Source organism: Sinohyriopsis cumingii, chromosome 17 (assembly GCF_028554795.1).
Source record: "Sinohyriopsis cumingii isolate HCF-2022 chromosome 17, ASM2855479v2, whole genome shotgun sequence".
Classification (NCBI taxonomy): Eukaryota; Metazoa; Mollusca; class Bivalvia; order Unionida; family Unionidae; genus Sinohyriopsis; species Sinohyriopsis cumingii.
Genome location: NC_142977.1, coordinates 14053453 through 14068259, shown reverse-complemented (window position 1 = coordinate 14068259; position 14807 = coordinate 14053453). Strand labels below are relative to the sequence as shown.

General features: G+C 32.5%; 1 protein-coding gene across 2 annotated transcripts in view; it reads right to left on the bottom strand.

Moving 5' to 3' along the window:
* Positions 1-1009: 1009 nt before the first annotated feature.
* The window catches only part of LOC149777784 (uncharacterized), a 65437-nt gene continuing 51639 nt past the window's right edge, over positions 1010-14807 (bottom strand). The window contains exons 4-6 of one of the 2 annotated variants that reach the window (XM_089938257.1): positions 8116-8286; positions 6643-6692; positions 1010-1069 (exon numbers count right to left, since the gene is read on the bottom strand). In XM_089938257.1, coding sequence (XP_089794383.1) covers positions 1025-1069; positions 6643-6692; positions 8116-8286 — 266 coding nt within the window. In that variant the 3' untranslated portion in view covers positions 1010-1024. The remainder of the gene's footprint in view (positions 1070-6642; positions 6693-8115; positions 8287-14807) is intronic. The other variant, XM_089938258.1, reaches the window with a different exon arrangement.

Sequence of the window (14807 nt, the reverse complement as noted above, 5' to 3'; positions counted from 1 at the left end):
TATCTGTCAGAATGTGAATCAATAGCCTAGCAAGGACTGTCAGAGTGTGAATCAATAGCCTAGCAAGGACTATCTGTCAGAATGTGAATCAATAGCCTAGCAAGGACTATCTGTCAGAGTGTGAGTCAATAGCCTAGCAAGGACTATCTATCAGAGTGTGAATCAACAGAGCAATCTGATTGTTTCTGGCTTTGCTTATGTTGTTTGTTTTATTGTTTTCTTGAGCTGCTACTTAATCTTGTCCCTGAGGATTAGTTACTTAACGTCACGATCTGCACTCTGCTTGTCTGACTAGCGGAACATATTCCTCCGAAGGAGTGGACACCGAGACCGTTTACTTCATATACTGTGCATACATTCAATGGATCGTTTTAAGCGCCACAGTGTTTCAATAGAAACAAGTTTGTTTGTATTGGCTGTAACGATTCATCGACCATTGTAAAAACCATCTAGAATCGCGAGAATTCTCAGGGTTTATGTGCATCCAATGTATCGTCCGCCCATGCGAAGCCATATCAGAATTCAACCGATGTTTATAAATGGATCACTTTAATGAATCTTTTCCATTTAAAGGGACACAACTTGTGATTTAAGGCAATATATATATATATATATATATATATATATATATATATATATATATATATATATATATATATATATATATATATATTTGTTTTGTATAAGAAAACATTTCAAACTTTATATATTTTTGGGTATCACGGCCGTAGTTGAAACGGAGGATTTAGATACTGGATTCAGGTTCAAGTGATACGGTTGATGGTCAGACATTGAATTTGAATACATTTTAACATTGAAATTAATGCAAAAGATTCACTCTGTATAAGATTTAGTCATTCTACTTTCACTAGTCTGTAAATTTTATAATAAATTTTATTTTGAAATAAAAATGCAAAATAAAGAACAATAGATAACAGGAATAATGTTTACAGTTTTATTTGGAAACCACAACAGATGTTATTCTTCCCTCCAATTAGCCTAAGATCCACAGGCTGTCCCGTCTCTATAGCAACAATTCAAACGAAGCCTTCGGTACCTTGTTGTACAACTGTAATTAAAATTCAGTGAATTAGAATATAAAACCAAAATAATAATAATAATACTTATTTGAACATGACAATCCACAGCACGTGCAAACAATAACAAAATTTTAAAATCAAACATAAATGCATTGAAATACCCAACACTAAAGTAACAAGTAAGTATGAGTGACAAGAAATATATAACACTAGAAAAACGTCCAGTTTGAGTGCACAATAATATCTAACACCTGGGTAACCGCAGATATGAGAGCAGGGTAAAATCTAACACTAGTGTATAACGACTCTATGGTCATAAACTAAATAATAGATAGAACCAAAACCAACAAGTTTTGTAAAGCTTAACAAATAAGTTAATTATCGACGTTATAAATAACAATGTCAGAGGAACATAAAGTATCGTGAAGTGAATTCAAAATAATCCTGAAAAAGTTCTATTAAAATCCAAAGGAATGAAAGTTCCGTATTTATTTCAGAACCGGAAATGCACTGGTCAACCAAGAATCGTGACATCAAAATGACATTGTCCAAAACTCCTCTGATTAATAGTCAATAGTTCCAAAATTATATCATAGTCCAAAATATTAGCACTTTTTATTTCTACTGAACAGTCCAAAACAAATGTTTCTCTCAAATAATATTTAATAACAACATAAAGCACGTCTGCAGACATGATATTACAACAGAACACAAGAAATAAGAATTACTCCAAAGTTAGAATTAATCTGACTGATCTGTGTTTGTCTTATATAGATTCGCAATATACCCCACTAGACAGATCTTACTACTCAAGATAATATTTCAAAATACCTATTCATGTGACCTAACTCATCCAATAAGAACTAATTTAATTCTTCTAAGATACCACCTGAACGATATGTACGTATTTTCTAATAACTTTATTAGTAGTAACTGTCAACACACGTAGGCATCTATTTATTGATCCTTTGCAATTTTACATTCTCTAACATCTTAAAATAGACCCTATACACGTACTAAATCCATCTATAGATAAGCACTACAATTTACAGTCATGAATAACGATCACAAAAATTAGGTAAATCATGAACCCGGAGTTGCAGCAAAATACAGATGTGCATTACAAGGCAACAAGCCGGTATGAGTGCAAAGCAATATCCAACATTAGCCAACAAGCAAGTACGAGTGCAAGAAAATATCCAACAATAGGCAACAAGCAAGTACGAGTGCATGGTAATATTCAACACTAGGGTAACAGCTAGATATGATTGCAAGATATTATCCAAGACGAAGCAACAAGCAAGTACGAGTGCAATGTAATATCCAGCACTAGGGTAACAACTAAATATGAGTACAAGGTTATATCCAATACTAGGGTAACAACTAGATATAAGTACAAGTAATATCCAATACAAGGAAACAAGCAAGTACGAGAGCAAGGTAATAATCAACACTAGATAACAATCAATTACGAGTGCAAGGTAATATCCAACACTAGGATACCAACTAGATATGAGTACAAGGTAATATCCAACACTAGGGTAACAACTAAATATGAGTACAAGGTTATATCCAACACTAGGGTAACAACTAGATATGAGTACAAGTAATATCCAATACAAGGAAGCAAGCAAGTACGTGTGCAAGGTAATAATCAACACTAGATAACAATCAATTACGAGTGCAAGGTAATATCCAACACTAGGATAACAACTAGATATGAGTACAAGGTAATATCCAACACTAGGGTAACAACTAAATATGAGTACAAGGTAATATCCAACACTAGGGTAACAACTAAATATGAGTACAAGGTTATATCCAACACTATGAAAATAACTAGATACGAGTACAAGGTAATATTTAACACTAGGCAACAAGTAAGTATGGGTGCAAGAAATATCTAACACCAGAGCAGCAAGAATGAAATTGAAACTAGTTCACATGAACCCTGGCCGAGTCATACCAAAGACTTAAAAAAATGGTTTCAGGATAAAATGACTGGGTGGGACATGATGCTGCATGTCTAGGGCATGATGCCCCAGTGCTAGACATCACTATAAACTGCCACATTGCGGACATCTTATCGATATGACGAAATAATTGTTAAGATATGTTAAAAATCCAAAATCACGCACATTCACACACACACACACACACACACACACACACACACACACACACAGAGTTTACACATCACCACTGACTAAACATGATTTGTTACATTACAAGCCCTAACCCAAACCAACATTATTTACAGCGGACATGCTATGGCCACGTTGTTGCAAGAAAGTAACTCTACAGCGGACGTGCTATAATCAAATAATATTACCAAACAGTAAATCTACAGCGGACATGTTATAATCAAAGTACTATTTCAAGATGGTATGTCTACAGCGGGCATATTATCACAAGACGTTAAATCATGACAGGGCATGACTTTAGGCAGTACGTGAATGACCTTCAATCTTGATAAAACAATACAACTGTGCAAATAATTGGGGGAGAGGGTATTGTGTTCGGCTTTTCATCCTTACATAAGGCGGAAATAGGTCCCATATCATTGCGCATAAAATACGGACTCGAGCGTCCGAATTTATCGACATTTGGTTTAGGAACCTTTCCACTACCCTGCCTTGTTTACCGTCATGGAAATGTTTATGATTTATCTGCAATAATTCAATAACTTATCTTTGGTTTTGTTCGCAATGACTTTTTTCTTTTCCTTAAAGAAATTGTTACATGCATTTTTGGCTGTGTCATACCTTTAGTAAAATTCAGACTGAGTTGGATGATGGGCATGACAGGTTAGGGACATGATGGATGAGGGGCATGATGGGTTAGGGACGTGATGGATGAGGGGCATGATAGGTTAGGGACGTGATGGATGAGGGGCATGATGGGTTAGGGACGTGATGGATGAGGGGCATGACGGGTGAGGTTTTCGGTATTTTGTATAGAAATAATTCATGATAGACAAACTGCAGACTACGTAGAATAGTATTATCATATCATTGGGAATATACATTTTAATCCTCGTGCGTAAAATCAGTTTTAATGACGGATATTTTCAGAAATTGTCTTGCTGGTTTTCCATTTTTAAAGTATGTGCTTCTCCAGCTTTAAGCTATTGTTAACAAACACATCAAAAGGTCTCGATTGCATTATTAAAAGTTCTATCCCCAAACCCCATATTGATTTCTTTTCTATCAGTCTGAAAATAATTTCTGATTTGTCAATTCGCATAGACGTTGATATGATTTGTATTTGCTAATTATCATCATCATTTTTTATTTCTTAATTATCATCAGCGTTGACATCATATTGATGTGCCAATTAGCAAAGATGTAGACATCGTATCAGCATAGATTTTGATATCATTTTCGCATGCAAATTATCATAGACATTGATATCAGTTTGACGTGCCAATAATCATAGACGTTGATATCTTGTTGACTTGCAAATTAATATAACGTTGAAATATTACTTATGTGCCAATTAGCAAAAGCGATGATAGATTTTTGATAATGTACCAATTAACATAGGCGCTGATATCTTTTGACGTGCCACTGAGCCAATGATAGATGTTTGTATCTTATTGATATTCACAGCAGCATAGACGTTGACATCTTTTTGATATAAGACAGACTGAGATATCATTTTGATATGCCAATGAACATAGCCGTTTATATCTTTTTTTATGTAAAAGATACTTATATATAATTTTGATGTACCAAGGAACATACACGTTGAGATCTTTTTGACCTGCCAGTTAGCAAAGACTTAAATATCTTTTCGATATTCTGTATATCATGCCGATTGATATCGTTTTGATGTGCCAATTAACAAAGACGTTGGTATTATTCCGATTTGTCAGTTAACAAAGACGTTGGTATATTTTTCATGTACCAATTATATTGTTCTCTTTCTTGCCATTTTCGGGTTTCGTGCACAGGTGTCTATATCACCTTTCACATATAGCACAAAAAGAGGAGCTGCATGAAAAAAGTAGTTGTACTTTAAGTAAAAGGGAACCACTGTTCCGCAGGGGTATTGTAAAAGGGGACAGCTGTTCCGCATTGGGTAGTCGTAGGGATAGGAGAACAAAAAACAATATACAGTAAGAATAACTATGTAATCAAGAATCATCCTCGTGCCTGTGTCACATTGCATTGTCATTATCAAAACCCACAATATCCCCCCAAATTTTGGATATAGCTCTTCCAACAAATTTCCTCGAATAATTTCCTACCACCCTCCGTTATCCAAACGTTTCAAATGTATTTCTTAAACGATTTATGGGTGGTGGGTTGAGTATGCTTACACGCATGAATGCACAAACGGAAAGGTAGAATTACAGTTTTTATTTTCTTCAGAAAAAGTGATGACACTTATTGGGTTGCTAAGCAATATCCAGTTCACTCTTGGGTTCATTTTTGGAGATAACGTTTAATTTGCAATAATTCGTATTGCCAATATGACGGTCATGTGTCAGTTAGAAAGCTTGTTCGGAACTACTACCGCCAACTTCTCACCAAAGAGAGAATGTACAATAAAGTACGGAATCATTAGTTGCACATTCATGTAATCTTGAATTCACCTTCGTAAGTGCAACGCCATCTTACGGAAGTGGGTCACCGGAGTCTATTTTTGAAGTCTCAGTGACTCCTATTCAAATGTATGGCTACAGGTCAGTTGTTCGGACGTCATAGCTGTAGAGTAATGCAGCTCTGTGGATGAGCCTTGGAAAAAATACAATAATCTGCCAAAACACTAATACACCAAAACAAAGTAAATGTGCATAGCGTCCGTGTGCTATGCACACCTTTTCAGTGGTGATGCTCTCGTATGCATGTTGACCGAGAATGATGTTGATAAATAGAAACTGGTATTTCATATCATTTGATTCCAAACGACATCGGCGTGGGTATGATGTATAACTATGATTTTTTTTCGATAGATGTTTACAAATGTCAAAATAATTAAGTAAACTGAACACAAAACTTAGGCAGGGTATTACAGACGTTCTAACGGAGCCATGGATGGCGGTTTAAAGGTAAGGTTATGTGTTCCTTTCATATTCGTGGTGGAGGATTAAAATAATAGTGCCGGTTTTTAAATTGTTTTCAGACGAAACTGCCAAAATATCTCAGTCATTTGTTGGCTTGAAAGCCCAAATATGTTTATTTGTTCCTTGAAAGTTAAAATATCCCAGTGATTTATTGCATTGAAAGAAAATATTCCATTGATATTATTACATTGAAAGAAAATATTCCATTGATTTGTTACATTGAGATAAAATATCCCATTGATTTATTACATTGAAAGTCCAAATATCCCAGTGATTTATTACATTGAAAGTCCAAATATTCCAGTTATTTATTAAATTGAAAGTCAAAATATCATATTGATTTGTAACATTGAAAGTCAAGCTTTTAATCTCTTTCATGATGAAATCATTCTTGCTAATTTAGGAAATCATCCAAAACAAATTTTATTAATGAGATCTTTCTGAGAATTTTAAAGAATAAAATATATTACGTTGAAAAAGAATTTGAAAAATGATTTGAACAAAGCTTAATTATGAGTTGCGTTTACTTACAGCAAGCATATACGGATAGAATTCAGTCAGGTAATCCCACCTGTTGTCGTCTGAAATTATATATATATCAAGAATACAAATCATATGGCGAATAACAATCCTTTCAAGTGCACTGGAATCACGTGTGTCAAGGATTGATTAAGATAAATGCAATAAACTGACAGCGAACAGTGCGAGACTAGCATCTAGCTAGCCTGGGCGCTTTCGACTCTTTAATGAGTCTCTTTCAAAGACAAATACAAAACATAGACAAGACAAACAAATAAAACAGAAAACGGTTATGTTTGCGAAACTTTACATGGCTGTTTCTACAGCCTTACAATCTTTTAACTCTATAATGTGTCATTGAAAAAGACTCATTAAAGAGTTGAAAGCGCTCAGGCTACTTAGATACTAAGTATAAGTTTAAAGTCATACCTGACGAATATTACTGTCTGTACTCTCCCTTGCTCTACCCATATTTATTGTTTTCATTGTCTGGAATCGCTTAACTCGTGCAATCTACTACTGATAAGTTTTCGTATGCACGAATTATTTTTTACAATAAATGGTGAGTTGCGTAGTGGATCTGCAATATTTAACTTATGCAATGTTAGTTATTATATGGTCATTCAACGTTAACTACATGATTCAACGTTAATTACATGGTCATTCAACGTTAATTACATGGTCATACAACTTTGTGTTTGGGTTAATTTTGGTGAGTAGAACACTTGTTTGATAAAAATGAATGTCACCCTGACTTACATTACACTCATCAATGGTCTGTTTCTGAAACATACTTGGCTTCAGTCACGTAGTGTTGTGTGTAGGTCAGTCAGTGCGGATACAACAACTTCACGCCTAAATTAGATCCCGTTGATTTATTTTGCTTATCTCACTTGTTTCTTTTCAATTGTACATTTGGTCGATTTCTAGAACATTTTGGTCGGAAAATCATACTGCTTGTTTGTAAATTATAATCAATAATCGATATACGGTCACATGGGCCTATATTTCATTTCTTAATGCCTTCCAGTAAGCGTTGCTTTTAGGTCCGATCCTTGAGTACTGTTGCTTACACAGTTAAACAGTTTTATTTATACAACTAGGTCCATGTGGAAGGATACTCGTATTTAATGCATGCATTTTCAGCTAATGCTGACCTTACTGTTTGTATGTTAACCTGTCTTTTGTCTATTGCGGTCATCATCTTTGTCGACATTGTTATCATTATTATTATTATTATTATTATTACTGGTAGTGGTGGTGGTGTTGCAGATTTTGTCAACATACTTCTCGTTGAGTTCTTGGTTTGGTGTTGATAATGGTGAGGCTGTAATAGTGCAACTAACAGGGGTGTAAATTGAGGATGAGAAAACAAAATCAATTACATAATTTGACTCCTTTAAATTGCTACTTATTTTCACCATGTGCATTGTCTTTATAGACTTACGTGTAAATATCTATATCGTTAGACAAATATTATCTTACGGTCAGTATCAATCTCATGAAACAAACGGGTCAGATCATCATAATCCAAAAGTAAATTTTGATTACTGTCCCAATGGTTGAAGAAATAGTAACACGTTGTGGTAGTATCGGCTGTGTCAACTTTCCATCCGCGAGTGAAGTCTTCTACATTAAGGCCCGGATCAGCAGGGTCTGAAATAAAACTTTCAGGCATTTATCGTTTCCAACCTATTATTTTCATTATGGTATACACGTGTAGCAATGTCCTTGTATTATAACAGACGCACAGAAAGAAAGCAGTTGTTTTGTTGTAATAACAGTAGTAGTTTACGTTGTTTATTGCCCTCCAATTTATAGTATAATATTAGTAGTTTGCATTGGTTACAAGCCATACATTGAATTTATAATAGTACTTGTAGTCTATGTTGACTATTAGCCTGACATTGAAATAATAATAATAATAATAATAATAATAACATTAGTTATTAGCTTTACACTCAGGTCATAATGAAAACACATGTAGTTTGCATCGATTATTAGGCTGACATCGACGTGTTAATTACCTTATTTTTTAGACTGATTTTGACGTGTTGATTACTTTAATTATAGACTGACATTAATTATTAGACTGACATTAGTTATTAGACTGACATTGACGTGTTAATTACATTAGTTATTAGACTGACATTAGTTATTAGACTTACATTGACGTGTTAATTACATTAGTTATTAGACTTACATTAGTTATTAGACTGATATTGACGTGTTAATTACATTAATGCTTAGACTGACATTAATTATTAGACTGACATTAGTTATTAGACTGACATTGACGTGTTAATTACATTAGTTATTAGACTGACATTAGTTATTAGACTTACATTGACGTGTTAATTACATTAGTTATTAGACTGACATTGACGTGTTAATTACATTAGTTATTAGACTGACATTATTTGTTAGACTTACATTGACGTGTTAATTACATTAATTATTAGACTGACGTTGATTATGAGACTGACATTAATTATTAGACTCACATTGAAGTATTAATTACATTAGTTATTAGACTGACATTGACGTGTTAATCACATTACTTATTAGACTGACATTGACGTGTTAATTACATTAGTTATTAGACTGACGTTAATTATTAGACTGACAGCTATTTGACTCACATTGACGTGTTAATTACATTACTTATTAGACTGACGTTAATTATTAGACTGACAGTTATTTGACTGACATTGACGTGTTAATTACATTAGTTATTAGACTGACGTTAATTATTAGACTGTCAGTTATTAGACTGACATTGACGTGTTAATTACATTAGTTATTAGACTGACGTTAATTATTAGACACAGTTATTTGACTGACATCGACGTGTTAATTACATCAGTTATTAGACTGACGTTAATTATTAGACTGACAGTTATTAGACTGACATTGACGTGTTAATTACATTAATTATTAGACTGACATATATAGACCAATTTTACTCAAGTGTTTGCTAATAAAAATATGTTTACGTTTAAAAATTTATCGCAATAAAACTTATGTGGTTTCCGTGTAAATATGAATATTAAATAGGGCTAATGGTACAATAATGTATCTTGTACATAATACTATAAATATAAATTCAGTGGTATAATAATGTATCCTGTCCATAATACTATAAATATAAATTCATCCATCATTGCTAGTGTATTTTGTATACAGTACTATAAATATAAATTCATTCATCCTTGCTAGTGTATTTTGTATACAGTACTATAAATATAAATTCATTCATCATTGCTAGTGTATTTTGTATACATTTGTGTACAATACTATAAATATAAATTCATCCATCATTGCTAGCGTATTTTGTATACATTTGTGTACAGTACTATAAATATAAATTCATCCATCATTACAAGTGTATTTTGTACACAGTACTATAAATATAAATTATCCATAATTACTAGTGTATTGTGTATTCAATACTATAAACATAAATTCATTCATCATTACCAGTGTATTTTGTATTCAGTATAATAAATATAACTTCATCCATCATTACTAGTGTATTTTGTATACATTACTAATGTATATTGTATACAGTACTATAAATATAACTTCATTCATCATTACTAGTGTATTTTGTATTCAGTATAATAAATATAACTTCATCCATCATTACTAGTGTATTTTGTATACATTACTAGTGTATATTGTATACAGTACTATAAATATAACTTCATCCATCATTACTAGTGTATTGTGTATACAGTACTATAAATATAAATTCATCCATCATTGCTAGTGTATTTTGTATACAGTACTATAAATATAAATTCATCAATCATTGCTAGTGTATTTTGTATACAGTACTATAAATATTAATTCATCCATCATTGCTAGTGTATTTTGTATACAGTATAATAAATCAAACTTCATCCATCATTGCTAGAGTATTTTGTATACAGTACTATAAATATAACTTTATCCATCATTGCTAGCGTATTTTGTATACATTACTAGTGTATATTGTATACAGTACTATAAATATAAATTCATTCATCATTACTACTGCATTTTTATACAGTACTATAAATATAAATTCATCCATTATTACTAGTGTATTTTGTATACATTACTAGTGTATATTGTATACAGTACTATAAATATAAATTCATTCATCATTACTACTGCATTTTTATACAGTACTATAAATATAAATTCATCCATTATTACTAATGTATTTTGTATACATTAGTAGTGTATATTGTATACAGTACTATAAATATAAATTCATCCATCATTGCTAGTGTATTTTGTATACAGTACTATAAATATAAATTCATCCTTCATTGATAGTGTATATTGTATACAATCTATAAATATAAATTCATCCGTCATTACTAGTGTATTTTGTATACACTAATATCAAAGGCAAAATGATTGGGAAAAGGTTTTTCAGCTTACAAATTCGTCTTCATTATGAACATAAATAATTAACGAGCATGCCGTCAAGAGTTGTGGAAAAAATCCAGAACAGGTGGCGTGGATACATATAATGAAATGCGATGGATGAAGGATGGACAGTACAGGGTTAGGGACAGTGTTTGGTGTGGTCTGGTGTGCAAAACGTTCAACTTGAGTCATGATGGAACAAAAAGTAATTCTATGTTTGAGAATTACTCTGTGTTAATAAAAAGATCTGCATTTTCTTTGCAGCAAACTGTTCTAATTGTGCTTCGTGTGTTTTGTTTTGTTTTAATATTTTAGTTATTTATGTTTTCTTGCTGTGCGAATTTCGTCGCCCAATAGGAGTGTATCAGAAGCAATATTGATATTCAGAACTGATATTCTGCGATAAAACGCATTGTTCTCGTTATTAAACAGTCGGCATTCAAAAACAGAACGATGGTCGGTTTTTATTGGAAATTGACAGGAATGGGATGAATCGACGCTAATAATTATAATTGATCGAGCTGCATTTGTGTCTTAACCAGTTTAAAAGCAAAGAAGTTAGCTTATTATCAAACGCTAAATAAATTGGAGCAGCAATTTTGCGCTCAGTAATTTCATTATGAAGGTTAGGGTTGATGAATGATAATGTTGGTATATATGAGTATTTTACCCAAGAGGTTCTACAGTGAATTTAAACGATAATGTTCGAATTTCTCAGATTATATGGAACAATGTCTCGCAAAAATGTGGAAGTAAATCAGCTAAATAATCTGGTTGTTTATGTTTTTATTTAAGCTTTAGAGATTTTTTTTTTACGTTTCGCCTTTCTTCTAGATTAGGCAAACTCGTTTCAAAACAAAAATGTTCTGCTGGTAGATTTTGGTAGTCCAGAATCTATTCTGGCTGCTCCAAGCTCTACTTTTTCACGTTTTATGGAATCTGAGTTAGTACAGGAAGATAAAATTTCTGATGCATATTCCATAATTGGACATATGTGGGTGAAGTAAATTTAATTCAGCGTATGTTTGATAATGCATTGTATGCATAGATACAAAATTAATTATAGATTCAACCTGGCTTATCCAAATGTCGCTTGACGATGACTTAATGTCTATGTGATGTAACATAATAAATCTTTCCACCTCAAAAACTCAAATTCTGGTGTGTATTTCAGGCTCCTATTTGTGAAAAGGTAATCATATATCCATGCAAAGTAATCGTCTACTTCCTGCCAGGTAATCCTCCTTTCATGCCTGTAGATTTTCATTAATGACATGGGTTTTCAATATAACTATGACTCCCCCAGACACACTCTGGTAAAGTCTTTAGAAATGTCACAGAATATAATGGAGGACATTTTCCTCCATCAGTTACATTGTCGATGTTATAATATCTATCGGTGAGCTGTTGAGCTGATATGTTGTTGATTTATCTGGGATAAAACTAGACTGGTATTTGTAAAGATAATCATTCTCATTTTTTTTTAAAACAATATACATAAATTTAAAACCCAGTCTTTCGCCAATGTTGCTACTAATACTTAGAAGGGATCTGGGTCTGTATATTGACACCAAGAGTATTATATTGACACCACGAGTATTATATTGACACCACGTGTAATGGCACCATATGAATAAATTTTCATTGATTTGTAGAAGTTTGCTAATTGAAGTAAATGTGCTGTTTTAAAACTTTTATTAGACTAGTTCTGAATATTTAATATGGAGGGAATGAATTTTTTGACCATATAATTGATTCTTAATAAATTTCATTATATTCCAGTAATAATTTGGTTCAGTATTATGGTTTTTGGAATGGAAGACTGTTTTAACTGTTATCTTTAAATAATTGTCAGCATGAACTTTGATACTGATGTACAATTTAGTCCTTAATTTATAATTCCTTAGGACTGCAAACATTGATCTTCCGTGTGTAATACCGCAGCCTGGTATGGGTGATTTTCGTCTATTTAATGCCAATGTATGCCAAAGTACCAAGATTATATGGATTTAAATGGATTCAGGGCATTTTTCCCTGTTTCTCATTTAACACGAATTTGCTCTGAGTTTTTAATGAAGAAAATAAAATGACATGTTTACTTGGGGGGGGGGGGGGTGTCTTTATTCGATAATACACCCTTTTCACTACAAACACACATCAAAACCACCCATTTTAAAATGAGACAATAATTTATGGCATAGGTTGTTACCATTGCTGTAAATCTCACCTTTCTCCGCAAACATTATAAGACTTTTTGTACATGTGATGTACACACCTTCGGCGTCTATTTAGCATATGTGTATGGAGATTTTACAGACCATGATATGTCTACCTGCATTAGTGTATGTTGCTCTGACACACCATACTATGCCTACCTGCATATATGTACGGATATTTTACACACCATCATATGCATAATTATATGTGTTTATGTACATCGTACAAACCCACATATATAGACTTGCGTTTGTGTATGAAAATTTTTTACATCATCATATGTCTACATGCGTGTGTGTATTTATTAGAATTTTCATATGATTTTGCAACCAGGTACATTTTTTAATGTACATTCCATGTTGACATTTTATTCAGTCATTCTGTGTGAAATATTGCAGATGCAATTAATATACTTTATAACTCTATGCCCAGTGAGAAGTACTTTACAATAACATTCTTGCCCGATGTAATATACTTCACAAATTCATGCCAATGTAATATTCTTTACAGTTGCATGCCAATGTAATATACTTTACAGTTGCATGCTGATGTAATATACCTTACAAATGCATGTCCATATAATATACTTTACTATTGTATGCCGATGTAATATTCTTCACAACTGCATGCCGGTGTAATATACTTTACAAATGCATGCTGATGTAATATACTTTACAATTACATGCGAATGTAATATACTTTACAGCTGCATGCTGATGTAATATACTTTGCAATTACATGCCGATGTAATATTCTTTGCAGTTGCATGCCAATGTAATATACTTTACAAATGCATGACAATGTAATATACTTTACAGTTGCATGCCGATGTAATATTCTTTACAATTACATGCCAATGTAATATTCTTTACAGTTGCATGCCAATGTAATATACTCTACAGTTGCATGCTGATGTAATATACTTTACAAATGCATGTCCATATAATATACTTTACTATTGTATGCCGATGTAATGTTGTTCACAACTGCATGCCGGTGTAATATACTTTACAAATGCATGCCAATATAATATACTTTACAAATGTATGCCGATGCAATATCCTTCAAAACTGCATACCGATGTAACATTCTTTACAAGTGTATGTCAATGTAACATTCTTTACAATTGTATGCCAATGTAATATTTTTTACAATTGCGTGCCGATGCACTATTCTTTACAATTATATGCCATTGTAACATACTTTACAATTGTATGCCAATGTACTATACTTTACAAATCCATGCCAATGTAATATTCTTTACAATTATATGCCGATGTAATATTCTTTACAATTGTATGCCAATGTAATATATTTTACAAATGCATGCTGATGTAATGTACTTTACAAATGCATGCCGATGTAAGATTCTTTACAATTGTATGCCAATGTAATATACTTTACAAATGCATGATGATGTAATATACTTTACAAATGCATGTCCATATAATATACTTTACTATTGTATGCCTATGTAATATACTTCACAACTGCATGCCGGTGTAATATACTTTACAAATGCATGCCAATGTAATATA